Here is a 14,630-nt window from a genome sequence, read left to right as displayed (position 1 = left end):
CATCCAGCGACCTTGGTACACCTCTTTTTTTCTTTGCATCACGTGCTGTTTGGGGACTATTGTTTTGAAGTGCCATCCTGTCTGACACTGCAGTGCCACTCCTAGATGGGCCAGGTGTTTTTGTCGGCCACTTGGGTCGCTTAGCTAAGCCATCCAGCGACCTTGGTGCACCTCTTTTTTTCTTTGCATTATGTGCTGTTTGGGGACTATTTTTTTGAAGTGCCATCCTGTCTGACACTGCAGTGCCACTCCTAGATGGGCCAGGTGTTTTTGTCGGCCACTTGGGTCGCTTAGCTTAGTCATCCAGCGACCCGGTGCAAATTTTAGGACTAAAAATAATATTGTGAGGTGTGAGGTGTTCAGAATAGACTGGAAATGAGTGGAAATTATGGTTATTGAGGTTAATAATACTATGGGATCAAAATGACCCCCAAATTCTATGATTTAAGCTGTTTTTGAGGGTTTTTTGTAAAAAAGCACCCAAATCCAAAACACACCCGAATCCGACAAAAAATTTTCTGGGAGGTTTTGCCAAAACGCGTCCGAATCCAAAACACGGCCGCGGAACCGAATCCAAAACCAAAACACAAAACCCGAAAAATGTCCGGTGCACATCACTAATATATATATATAGAATGATATTTGCATCTACATACGACATTGCTTCGTCACAGTCTGAGAAAGTGCTGCGTAAGCACTGGCCGATTGTGGCCTCTGACCCAGTGTTCAAAGGGTTAAATCTGCAGCCACCACTCTGTGCCTACAGACGTGGCAAAAATCTTCGACAAATGTTAATGCGCCCGACTCTACAGCCATCAGCTACCAGTAAGACTTGGTTTCCGGACACCAAGAAGGGTTGTTATTGGTGCCCCAATTGCACTACGTGCCGATCAATGATGACTGGGGTGAGTTTCGCACAACCACATAGTGGTCAACAGATTAAGATCCGCTATCGGTTACACTGTACCATGGATCATGTAATCTACATTATTGTTTGTCCCTGCGGATACTATTATGTTGGCATGACAACACGAAACTTTCGAGACAGGATGGCCAACCATCGTACATCAATTAGAGCTGCATTGATCTCTAAGGTATCTGACAAACCGGTGGCACAGCACTTCGCAACTAGAGGGCATTCAATATCTAGTTTGAAGTGTATGTTAATAGATCACGTACCGAGACCCTCACGTGGTGGTGACTGGGAAAGGCAATTACGACAACGAGAAGCTAAATGGATCTACGAGTTGGACACCTTAGCACCTCGGATTTTAAACGAGGCTAATCCATTTAATATTTTTCTCGGATAGGGCTATCATTGAACTTTATTCTTTTCACAAATTTCTTTCATAAATTGTTTTTATTAATTTTTTCAATTGGGATTCAATCATGCATTTTTTAATACATGATGATATGGATGTGTGTCTTTTGTCTTCTATAATATCCTTTATGTTGGTGACCACCCCGGATCACTTTTTTGACAGAGGCTATATCACAGGCTCTTAATGAACTACATTATGTCCTGGGGAATATACATCCATATTCTCTACCATTTGTGTATCCCATTTTCTCCTGGCTGTTGTGATAGATCTCTACCCATAGAGGAGTAAGGGCGGGTCATCCTGATAATATCAGGTGACCATAATGATCTACTACAGAATATGGTTATGGCAATACTCTACCTGAATAAATAGTTGGATATTATGATACAAATGCTAAGTCTCTATGTGCATTGAATAAATACACTTATATGTATTATTGTAATGTAATATCCACCCGGGACCAATATGTAGTACATATGCATATTCTATGCATCCAACATCTTGATTTATGAGCCTAATGATGCCTTTATTACCAGTTTGTTAGCACGCTGGTGCAATTTCAGCATGTGACAGTGTTCTTATACCTGGCTGCTTAGCAACGGCTGGCAGCCGTCTCATGCAGCACCGTAGTTCCGGTCACGCGGTTGCGCTCCACGGCAATGGAAAGCATACCGCTTCTGGGTTTGTGATTAACATCTTTGTGTCACGTGTGCGTTCCATTGGCAATGGAACGCACGCTACTTCCGGCATCGCGGCAATTAGCCGCGATTAGCCGCTTTCAGTGGTGTATACCTGCTGTATTTATGTTTTCTGGTATCATACTTTGTTGTTGGTATGACACAGTGGATGGTTATTTTGTTTAACAGTACTAGACACTGCAATACGAACATTGTAGCTACTTCCTGTTGGATGATTGATGGGCGGGGTTTGGGATGTGTCTCTGCTATATAAGTGATCCGGGGTTTGGTGTGTGTCATGGGCTGCTGGGTATGTACCTGTTGTGATTTTATCTGTCTTGAAAAAGGCTCAGATGGAGCCGAAACGTTGACATAATTTGCTGACATGCTGTTGACCGTCTCTATGTGAGACACACCTGTGAGTGGTAATAAATTTCTTCATCAATTAAGGAAGTGGTGAGTGCCTGTATTCTCTCTGGATATATATATATATATATATATATATATATACAGTATATATATATATAATAAAATACTAAAATACAGTGTGAGAAAAGTGAAAGAAAAAGGTATATTAAAATTCTTATAAAAGACCTCTGTCTGCTGTCTTTTCTTACTTCCTAGATATCAGTTATTTATTAGTAAATATGGGCTATATTGCCTTATACAAATGTATATAATGTATTTTATAATGCAGATAGTTATCAATCAATCCTCTTAGAGACTTATCAGTGCTCTCTCATTGCTTTAAATGTATCATTTAATTAGTGAGCTTAGATTTTTATCTTTTCACAAATAATACTGCATCTCCTCTTTGTTATACTGTATAATGTTGCAAGTATTTATAACCTTATTGGCATTCAGCTACTTTATTCTCTCTGTCATAATTATAGGCGTTGAATCCTACTATGCAGCATTGTTATTACGCAATGAATCTTATATTCCTTTAGTGAGCGATATGTAATGTTATAGTGATCTTAAAAGTGATTAGCACAGGTGGTCTCCCAATTGCCTTTCCACTCATGCTGCTAATTTTCATAGTTATATGATTCCCTTTAGTGGACACAGGTCTGATTTATACAGATATATATTATTTTGATCAAAGATAGATCTCACAGAATAAATGCTCTGATTATCAGACCATCAATGCTGATCTTGTAAAGAACGTCTTATAGCATCTAAATGTACCAATATACTCCCAATGGGAATTATTATATGAGGTTGTTATAACAGTGCAATTTAATATTGATAGCAGTCTTGGGAGAGCCCTAACAGAACAACTTACTTCTGTGAGCCTATCCTTACTTCTTAAATTACCTTACCCATATTTGCCAAACCTAGGAGAGTGATAAATTGCACTTGGATAAAATATCAACCAATCAGCTCCTAACTGTCATTTTTCAAATACAGCCTGTAACATGGCAGTTAGGAGCTGGTTGGTTGGTATGTTATCACTGTGCAATGTATCACTCTCCTGCTTGATATATATGGGCAATAATTCTCTTAAAAAATTGATTTGACAGGAATTTGGAGCATACGTAGAGACTAATGTAACCTGCATGTAATTTAATTTACCCACTCAAATAAGGTATCTTCATTTTCAGCTGCTATCTTAGCCGATAAAGGATATATTAGATATTTTAGTATCGAACACCCAGCAGCCAAACACAACTATATACGTACACCATCAAAAGACACAATCCCATCAATCACAGGATCATAGTAACTTTTCATTTTTTTTTTATTTATTTTTTTAAATACACCCGTGTTTGATCTCGTTCAGACATGGGTACAATATGAATCTTAGTAAATTTACCACTACATCAAATGCTTCAATCCCTAGTTGATGGAAATTGTAGTTAGGAAGAAATTGAAGCAGCAAGGTACTGAGACTTCTTACATACATTAATATCTAATATTTAGAATCATTTACTGTATATACAAAAGGAGTTTTGACTACAGTATAACCATATAACCAGTCACATTCATAAAAATGTTAAAATTTACCAAATCTTTAGTATTATTGCAACTAAAATTTGATAGCACTTACCTGTGTATACCCATATACATTCAACAACTGTGCCATTGCAATGGTGGTGTGAGAGTTGAGATCTCCGATAAACCCAGCTACTTTACCATGTTCCATACACCTGTAATTGGTAACTGTTTTTTTGTGTCCAGACAATATCCGTAAAACATCTTCCACAGCTTTATTCTTACTTCCACAAGAATCATACACATGGTAACCCAGAGTAATATTGGGCAGGATGTCTGGGTTCCTGTTAATCTCATTAATTGTAAAGATAAAAGCTCTGAGATGTCTGTATTCTCTACGGTTTGCACTGTTTAAAAAATGTGTTCCGTTTATTATTATTATTAATAATATTATTATTATTATTATTATTATTATTATTATTATTATTATTATTATTTTATGGCTTTTTTATTTTATTTTAAAAGCATTATTTCAAATCGATCTTTTCATATATAAGTAGTTTTGAATATTAATAAGTGACTAGGCTATAAGGCTGGGCAACACCATCCTTTCTCTCCTCCATTTGAAATGGTAAATGCAAAACCTCTGCCCAGTTAGCCACATGTAATTGGAGACATATACCCATGTAATATACCCATACAAAGGGAGACATATACCCAGGGCAGTAGAGAGCCTGGCCAGGCCCAGGTATTTTTCAGGGGTAATGGCCTAACCACAGGAGGCCTGGCCCTGCACCCTTAGAAAAAAAATAGAAAAAATAGTACTTTAAGCACCTTCCTGGCACCAAGGCAGTCCAGCAGACAGTAGTGTATGCTGGGCTTAGGAGAAGAGCTGCAGCTACTACTGCCAAGTAAGGGGGGGGGGGTGCTTGGGCCACCACTAGGCTCCTTCATCAGGCCTGAGCCCGGATAAATAGTACCTGCCCTCCCCCCTCTCAGCACCTCTGCATATACACAGGGTGGAACTGGCCCTCAGAGTTATAGGGGAAACACCCGATGGGCCCCACTGCTTGAGGGACAACCCCCTGCTATAGGGAACAGGTTCCAGACTGTTCACATGATTTATACAATATACACTGCTCAAAAAAATAAAGGGAACACTAAAATGACACATCCTAGATCTGAATGAATGAAATATTCTTATTAAATACTTTGTTCTTTACATAGTTGAATGTGCTGACAACAAAATCACACAAAAATTATCAATGGAAATCAAATTTATTAACCCATGGAGGTCTGGATTTGGAGTCACCCTCAAAATTAAAGTGGAAAAACACACTACAGGCTGATCCAACTTTGATGTAATGTCCTTAAAACAAGTCAAAATGAGGCTCAGTAGTGTGTGTGGCCTCCACGTGCCTGTATGACCTCCCTACAAGGCCTGGGCATGCTTCTTATGAGATGGCAGATGGTCTCCTGAGGGATCTCCTCCCAGACCTGGACTAAAGCATCCGCCAACTCCTGGACAGTCTGTGGTGCAACGTGGCGTTGGTGGATGGAGTCAGACATGATGTCCCAGATGTGCTCAATTGGAATCAGGTCTGGGGAACGGGCGGGCCAGTCCATAGCCTCAATGCCTCCGTCTTGCAGGAACTGCTGACACACTCCATCCACATGAGGTCTAGCATTGTCTCGCATTAGGAGGAACCCAGGGCCAACCGCACCAGCATATGGTCTCACAAGGGGTCTGAGAATCTCATCTCGGTACCTAATGGAAGTCAGGCTACCTCTGGCGAGCACATGGAGGGCTGTGCGGCCCCCCAAAGAAATGCCACCCCACACCATTACTGACCCATTGCCAAACCGGTCATGCTGGAGGATGTTGCAGGCAGCAGAACGTTCTCCTTGGCGTCTCCAGACTCTGTCACGTCTGTCACATGTGCTCAGTGAGAACCTGCTTTCATCTGTGAAGAGCACAGGGCGCCAGTGGCGAATTTGCCAATCTTGGTGTTCTCTGGCAAATGCCAAACGTCCTGCACGGTGTTGGGCTGTAAGCACAACCCCCACCTGTGGACGTCGGGCCCTCATACCACCCTCATGGAGTCTGTTTCTGATTGTTTGAGTAGACACATGCACATTTGTGGCTTGCTGGAGGTCATTTTGCAGGGCTCTGGCAGTGCTCCTCCTGTTCCTCCTTGCACAAAGGCAGAGGTAGCGGTCCTGCTGCTGAGTTGTTGTCCTCCTACGGCCTCCTCCACGTCTCCTGATGTACTGTCCTGTCTCCTGGTAGCGCCTCCATGCTCTGGACACTACGCTGACAGACACAGCAAACCTTCTTGCCACAGCTCGCATTGATGTGCCATCCTGGATGAGCTGCACTACCTGAGCCTTGTAGGGAGGTCATACAGGCACGTGGAGGCCACACACACTACTGAGCCTCATTTTTACTTGTTTTAAGGACATTACATCAAAGTTGGATCAGCCTGTAGTGTGTTTTCCCACTTTAATTTTGAGGGTGACTCCAAATCCAGACCTCCATGGGTTAATAAATTTGATTTCCATTGATAATTTGTGTGTGATTTTGTTGTCAGCACATTCAACTATGTAAAGAACAAAGTATTTAATAAGAATATTTCATTCATTCAGATCTAGGATGTGTTATTTTAGTGTTCCCTTTATTTTTTTGAGCAGTGTACATATGTTACAGTATATGGCACTGTACTGTGGTGTATTTTCTACAGTGCAATAAACATAGAATTTGACATCAGACAAGAACGACTTGGCCCATCTTGTATGCCCTTTGGATGTTATTAATAGAATAATGTAAAAAATAAAAACCTAAATAAAATAAGGCTTTATTAAAATATTTCAAGTATTAAGCATTTAATGGTTCTTATTCACATTTTTTCTAGGACAAATGCAATTGCTGTTATTAATCTGGTACATTACCATGAAGCGCTAGCAATATTATCTGTCTATCTCTCTCTCTCTCTATATATATATATATATATATATATACATATACAGTATATATATATATATATATACATACACTGTATATATTAGTGATGAGCGGGTTCGGTTCCTCGGAATCCGAACCCCCCCGAACTTCACCCATTTTACACGGGTCCGAGGCAGACTCGGATCTTCCCTCCTTGCTCGGTTAACCCGAGCGCGCCCGAACATCATCATCACGCTGTCGTATTCTCGCGAGATTCGTATTCTATATAAGGAGCCGCGCATCGCCGTCATTTTCACTCGTGCATTGGAGATGATAGGGAGAGGATGTGCAGCGTTCTCTCAGTTGTGTTCAGTGTGCTGCAAATATCTGTGCTCAGTGTGCTGCAAATATCTGTGCTCAGTGTGCTTGCAAATATCTGTGCTCAGTGTGCTGAAAATATCTACGTTCTCTGCCTGAAAAACGCTCCATATCTGTGCTCAGTGTGCTGCAAATATCTGTGCTCAGTGTGCTTTATTGTGGGGACTGGGGACCACCAGTATTATATAGTAGGAGGACAGTGCAGAGTTTTGCTGAACAGTGACCACCAGCATTATACTTTCTCTGCCTGAAAAATGCTCCATATCTGTGCTGCATTGTAGTATTTAGTAGGAGGACAGTGCAGAATTTTGCTGACCAGTGACCACCAGTATTATATCAGTACGGTACAGTAGTCCACTGCTCTACCTACCTCTGTGTCGTCAAGTATACTATCCATCCATACCTGTGGAGCATTTACGTTGTGAGCAGTATATTTAGTAGGAGGACAGTGTATAATTTTGCTGACCACCAGTATATAATATATAGCAGTATGGTACAGTAGTCCACTGCTCTACCTACCTCTGTGTCGTCAAGTATACTATCCATCCATACCTGTGGTGCATTTAAGTTGTGCGCAGTATATATAGTAGGAGGACAGTGCATAATTTTGCTGACCACCAGTATATAATATATAGCAGTACGGTACAGTAGACCACTGCTCTACCTACCTCTGTGTTGTCAAGTATACTATCCATCCATACCTGTGGTGCATTTTAGTTGTGCGCAGTATATATAGTAGGAGGACAGTGCATCATTTTGCTGACCACCAGTATATAATATGTAGCAGTACGGTACAGTAGTCTGCTGCTCTACCTCTGTGTCGTCAAGTATACTATCCATCCATACCTGTGGTGCATTTTAGTTGTGCGCAGAACTATACAGTGCTTAGTCACACAGCGACCTTGGTGCACCACTTTTTTTCTTTGCATCATGTGCTGTTTGGGGACTATTTTTTTGAAGTGCCATCCTGTCTGACACTGCAGTGCCACTCCTAGATGGGCCAGGTGTTTGTGTCGGCCACTTCGGTCTCTTAGCTAAGCCATCCAGCGACCTTGGTGCACCTCTTTTTTCCTTTGCATCATGTGCTGTTTGGGGACTATTTTTTTGAAGTTCCATCCTGTCTGACACTGCAGTGCCACTCCTAGATGGGCCAGGTGTTTGTGTCGGCCACTTAGTTCGCTTAGCTTAGTCACACAGCTACCTCATTGCACCTCTTTTATTATTTGCATCATGTGCTGTTTGGGGACTATTTTTTAAATCTGCCATCCTGTCTGACACTGCAGTGCCACTCCTAGATGGGCCAGGTGTTTATGTCGACCACTTGGGTCGCTTAGCTTAGCCATCCAGCGACCTTGGTGCACCTCTTTTTTTCTTTGCATCATGTGCTGTTTGGGCACAAATTTTTGTATATCTGCCATCCTGTCTGACACTGCAGTGCCACTCCTAGATGGGCCAGGTGTTTGTGTCGGCCACCTGGGTCGCTTAGCTTAGTCACACAGCTACCTCATTGCACCTCTTTTCTTCTTTGCATCATGTGCTGTTTGGGGACTATTTTTTAAATCTGCCATCCTGTCTGACACTGCAGTGCCACTCCTAGATGGGCCAGGTGTTTGTGTTGGCCACTTGGGTCGCTTAGCTTAGTCACACAGCGACCTTGGTGCACCTCTTTTTTTCTTTGCATCATGTGCTGTTTTGGGACTATTTATTAAATCTGCCATCCTGTCTGACACTGCAGTGCCACTCCTAGATGGGCCAGGTGATTGCGTCGGCCACTTGGGTCGATTAGCTTAGTCATCCAGCAACCTCAGTACAAATTTGAGGACTAAAAATAATATTGTGAGGTGTGAGTTGTTCAGAATAGACTGGAAATGAGTGGAAATTATGGTTATTGAGGTTAATAATACTATGGGGTCAAAAAGACCCCCAAATTCTATGATTTAAGCTGTTTTTGAGGGTTTTTTGTAAAAAAACACCCGGATCCAAAACACACCCGAATACGACAAAAAATTTTCAGGGAGGTTTTGCCAAAACACGTCCGAATCCAAAACACGGCCGCGGAACCGAATCCAAAACCCGAAAAATGTCCGGTGCACATCACTAGTATATATATACAGTATATATATATTAGAGATGAGCGGGTTCGGTTCGTTGAGATCTGAACCCCCCTGAACTTCACCTATTTTACACGGGTCTGAGGCAGCCTTGGATCTTCCCGCCTTGCTCGGTTAACACGAACGAGGCCGAACGTCATCATCCCGCTGTCGGATTTTCGCAAGATTCGTATTCCATATAAAGAGCCGCTCGTCGCCGTCATTTTCACTCGTGCATTGGAGATTGAACGGAGAGGACGTGGCTACGTTCTCTCCCTGAAAAGCTCCACATCTGTGCTCAGTGTGCTGAATATATCTCTGCTCAGTGTGCTGCAAATATCTGTGTTCAGTGTGCTGCAAATATCTACGTTCTCTGCCTGAAAACGCTCCATATCTGTGCTCAGTGTGCTGCAATTATCTACGTTCTCTGCCTGAAAAGCTCCATATCTGTGCTCAGTGTGCTGCAAATATCTGATCAGTGTGCTGCATTGTGTGGACCACCAGTATTATAGTACTGTGCAGTAGGCCATTGCTGTATCTTGCAGCTCCGTGTCAAACTCAGTTCTAGACAATATCCTGATCATCAGTGCTCAATATCTGCTGCATTGTTGTGTGACCAGTATAAATATATTATATATAGTAGTACAGTGCAGCATTTTGGTGACCACCAGTATAGTAGTACAGTACAGTAGTCCATTGCTGTATCTTGCAGCTCCGTGTCACTGCAAGTATCCATATCTGTGCTGCATTGTTGTAAGCAGTATATATAGTAGTACAGTGCAGCATTTTGGTGACCAACAGTATATAGTAGTACAGTATAGTAGGCCATTGCTGTATCTTGCAGCTCCGTGTCACTGCAAGTATCCATATCTGTGCTGCATTGTTGTAACCAGTATATATCGTAGTACAGTGCAGCATTTTGGTGACCAACAGTATATAGTAGTACAGTACAGTAGGCCATTGCTGTATCTTGCTCCGTGTCACTGCAAGTATCCATCCATATCTGTGCTGCATTGTTGTGAGCAGTATATATAGTAGTCCAGTGCAGCATTTCGGTGACCACCAGTATATTAGTACAGTACAGTAGTCCATTGCTGTATCTTGCAGCTCCGTGTCACTTCAAGTATCCATATCTGTGCTGCATTGTTGTGAGCAGTATATATATAGTAGTACAGTGCAGCATTGTGGTGACCAGTATACTATAGTACAATAGTCCAGTGCTGTTCTCGCTGCTCAGTGTCAGTTCTCCGTAGTATCATCAGTGCTCAGTAAAATCAGTGCTCAGTATAATCAGTGATTAATCAGTATAATCAGTTCTCAGTATAATCAGTGCGCTGTTAGACGTGTGCCCGTTTTCCGCCATTAGTGCATTGGGAGTTAGACAATTGATGAAGTTATTGTGTCCCCGGTACAAAATCCCATCTAGATTTCACTTCACTAGGCAGGCGATAGCGAGATTTTACCAATTAATATCAGTGAATTATAATTAATTATTAATTACAGTGATCTTGCCAAATAATTACAGTGATTTTGTAATTTTCTTCCAGTGATTTGGACCAATAATACCATTGATTAGAACGAATAATTCCTGTGATTTTGTCATTTTCTTCCAGTGATTTGGATCAATAATACCATTGATTAGAACAAATAATTCCTGTGATTTTGTCATTTTCTTCCAGTGATTTGGAACAATAATACCATTGATTAGAACGAATAATTCCTGTGATATTGAGGTGTTTGTGTCGCTTAGCTTAGCCGTCCAGCGACCACAGTGCACCTCTTTTTCTCTTTTCTTTGCATCATGTGCTGTTTGGGGACTATTTTTTTAAGTGCCATCCTGTCTGACACTTCCGTATATGTCCAGTGGTACTGCCATTTGATATAATTCCCGACATTACTGCCATTTAATTCCAGTGATTTTGTCATTTTCTTCCAGTGATTTGGACCAATAATACCATTGATTAGAACGAATAATTCCTGTGATTTTGTCATTTTCTTCCAGTGATTTGGACCAATAATACCATTGATTAGAACGAATAATTCCTGTGATATTGAGGTGTTTGTGTCGCTTAGCTTAGCCGTCCAGCGACCACAGTGCACCTCTTTTTCTCTTTTCTTTGCATCATGTGCTGTTTGGGGACTATTTTTTTAAGTGCCATCCTGTCTGACACTTCCGTATATGTCCAGTGGTACTGCCATTTGATATAATTCCCGACATTACTGCCATTTAATTCCAGTGATTTTGTCATTTTCTTCCAGTGATTTGGACCAATAATACCATTGATTAGAACGAATAATTCCTGTGATTTTGTCTTTTTCTTCCAGTGATTTGGACCAATAATACCATTGATTAGAACGAATAATTCCTGTGATATTGAGGTGTTTGTGTCGCTTAGCTTAGCTGTCCAGCGACCACAGTGCACCTCTTTTTCTCTTTTCTTTGCATCATGTGCTGTTTTGGGACTATTTTTTAAGTGCCATACTGTCTGACACTGCAGTGCCACTCCTAGATGGGCCAGGTGTTTGTGCCGCCCTCTTGGATTGCTTAGCTTAGTCATCCAGCGACCTCGGTGCAATTTTTAGGACTAAAAATAATATTGTGAGGTATGAGGTGTTCAGAATAGACTGGAAATGAGTGGAAATTATGGTTATTGAGGTTAATAATACTACTGGATCAAAATGACCCCCGAATTCTATGATTTAAGCTGTTTTTGAGGGGTTTTTGAAAAAAAACACCCGAATCCAAAACACACCCGAATCCGCCAAAAAAAATTCAGGGAGGTTTTGCCAAAATGCGTACGAATCCAAAACACGGCCGCGGAACCGAATCCAAAACTAAAACCCGAAAAATTTCTGGTGCTCATCTCTAATATATATATATATATATATATACACATACATACCTCCGAACTGTCCCGATTTTCGCGGGACAGTCCCGTTTTTTTCGGACTGTCTCGCTATCCCACCCGCGGGTCGCAGTGTCCCGCAGTGGGGGGGGGGGGGGGGGGGGGCAGTTAGGAGGCTACTTTCACTGCTGCTCTGATAGATATATCTCAAGGTGCCCAGATCATGCACTCTCTAATGGAAGCCAAGCCTCTATGTGGCATGGCCACACCGCTATGCATTGTCCCCTACCACTGTATTCTCCCGGCCGGCCCTTCGTGTCCTAGACCAACACTGCATATACCCATGTAATGGAAACATTTATCCAAGTAAAGGGAGACACATTTACTCATGTAAAGGGACTGTAACAGTGTATATTATATACAGTACTATTTTATGTATATGAATTCAGTATGTTTTTGTTGGCTTAGATTATGAAGCTATAACTCATCAAGTCTCCTCTTCTATTAGCATCCATTTGTCAGTCCTGGCCCTGACTTGTGATGTATAGTTTATATGCTATATTAACATACTGTATAATGTTCAAAACAGACCGGCAGTAGTCATAGTGTGCATCTAGAAATGTTATGTAAAGAGGCATCACCGGGTTTGGTAACAAAAACAAACTATATTTCAATGACTGTGCTAAAACCTACAAACTGGTGACTTTTCCTAAAAATTCCCAGATCAAACAAATATTCTGCAGCTGACGGATAATGTGTTTACATGCATCATGTAACTTACCTTAGACAGAAGAGCATTTGGATTCCAAATACATATCGTTGTGCTGCCACAAAACTATTCACTGTGAATATCCCACCTATAATGATATCTCCTTCCTGGGAATATTTATACTCAAATCCGTATTTAATGACTGGAGAGAGATGACATCCGTTTTCCAGGTTCTGTGTCTGAGTCCTGCAGACTGTGACGCTCAGGACACACAGCCAAATCATTATATTAAATATAATGTCTAACGGTTGCAAGTATTTATTGAATTTGTTCTCTTCTTTAAATTTCCTCATTGACTGCAGCATAATTCTAATGAAATATTTAAGACTCATTTAAAGTACAGTGATATACTGAGAGATTAACATAATTGATGGCTTCTTGTACTGTTACATACTGTATGCGGCAATTTATGTAACATAAAATGCTTGTGTAATATTGCTGTATAGTGCTGCACTAATCTAGCATTCTTATTTAGAGTTAATGCTATCCGGCACTTGCAGACAGTTAATACCCCGAAAGACGAGCTCCCAGCGGTTAATATATCGATGCTGGAATCCCGAAGGATGCCATAAGCCCGGCATCTAAATCCTGAAGGTGCTCAGGGTCCCGACGTCAAAATACCCACAACAAATCCCAATCGTTCTTCTAGTGGAACGTGCTGGTGTCCTGTCGTGGGGGGAGAGGTTAGGTTTGGGCATTAGAAAGGGGGTTAGGGTTAGAGTGCAGGGATTGGTATGGTATGGTTAGGTATCGGGGAGGGAGGGTTAGGTTTAAGCACTTCGAAGGGGAGGTTTGGGTAGGCACCGAGCAGGGAGAGTTAGGGTTAGGCAGCGGGGAAGGAAGGGTTAAGGTTAGGCACCACACTGGAGTGTTAGGGTTAGGCACCCACAAGGGAGGGTAAGGGTAGGGGGCAGGTGAGTGTTAGGGTACTTTCCAGGGGGCTGTCAGGATTCTGATGGCCGGGATGCCGCTGTTGGTATTCTGACCGCTGGCTTCCCATCCATCTGGATATCATTCTGAATCCATTACAGAAATAGCAACTCCATTTAAAATGAATGGGCATCTTTTATATCAGGCATTCACAACCACGGTCCTCAAAGCACACTAACAGTGCAGGTTTTAGTGATATCCAGGCTTCAGCACAGGTGACTTAATTAGTACCTCAGTTATTTTGATTTAATCATCTGTGCTGCAGCCTGGATATCACTAAAACCTGCACTGTTGGTGTGCCGTGAGGACCGTGGTTGGGAATGCCTGCTTTACATTTTCAAACCCAATATCCTACTAAAAGCATTGGATTTCCTGCAATGATACCTACAGAACTATTAATATATGTCAATAAAATGTTCTCGACTTCCGGTTCCGGCGTTATGTGGTGAGGCAGCAAGGCTCCGGAGTTTCGCAATAACCCGGCAGATTCTTTCTTTTAAAGGCTCCCCTTCAGCCTCTATAGCCGCTGATTCTGCCCACTACCCTGCACGGTGCATATGGACAAGTATTTGTCCTAGCCGGCGCCTCTGAAACAAGCTCTGCAAGCATCGGCCCCACGCCAGGTAAAGCGCCAGGCGGAACCCAACATGGCGCCCGGCGTTTCCACTCCACCGGCTTCCCCAGCATCTAAGAAGCCTGCTCCTGCTCAACACCATTTAAACTCCTCAGGCAGTGTGCAACC

At 42.0% G+C, this 14,630-nt stretch overlaps 1 protein-coding gene across 1 annotated transcript in view; it reads right to left on the bottom strand.

Moving 5' to 3' along the window:
• Positions 1 to 13,263, bottom strand: part of LOC135051158 (vomeronasal type-2 receptor 26-like) — an 88,737-nt gene extending 75,474 nt beyond the window's left edge. The window contains exons 1-2 of the mRNA XM_063957294.1: positions 12,971 to 13,263; positions 4,050 to 4,341 (exon numbers count right to left, since the gene is read on the bottom strand). Of these exons, the coding sequence (XP_063813364.1) occupies positions 4,050 to 4,341; positions 12,971 to 13,263 (585 nt within the window). The remainder of the gene's footprint in view (positions 1 to 4,049; positions 4,342 to 12,970) is intronic.
• Between the last annotated feature and the right edge of the window lie 1,367 nt (positions 13,264 to 14,630).

Source organism: Pseudophryne corroboree, chromosome 1 (assembly GCF_028390025.1).
Source record: "Pseudophryne corroboree isolate aPseCor3 chromosome 1, aPseCor3.hap2, whole genome shotgun sequence".
In the NCBI taxonomy this organism is placed as follows: domain Eukaryota; kingdom Metazoa; phylum Chordata; class Amphibia; order Anura; family Myobatrachidae; genus Pseudophryne; species Pseudophryne corroboree.
The sequence above is the reverse complement of the archived record's forward strand: the minus strand, read 5'-3'. Positions and strand labels throughout refer to the sequence as shown.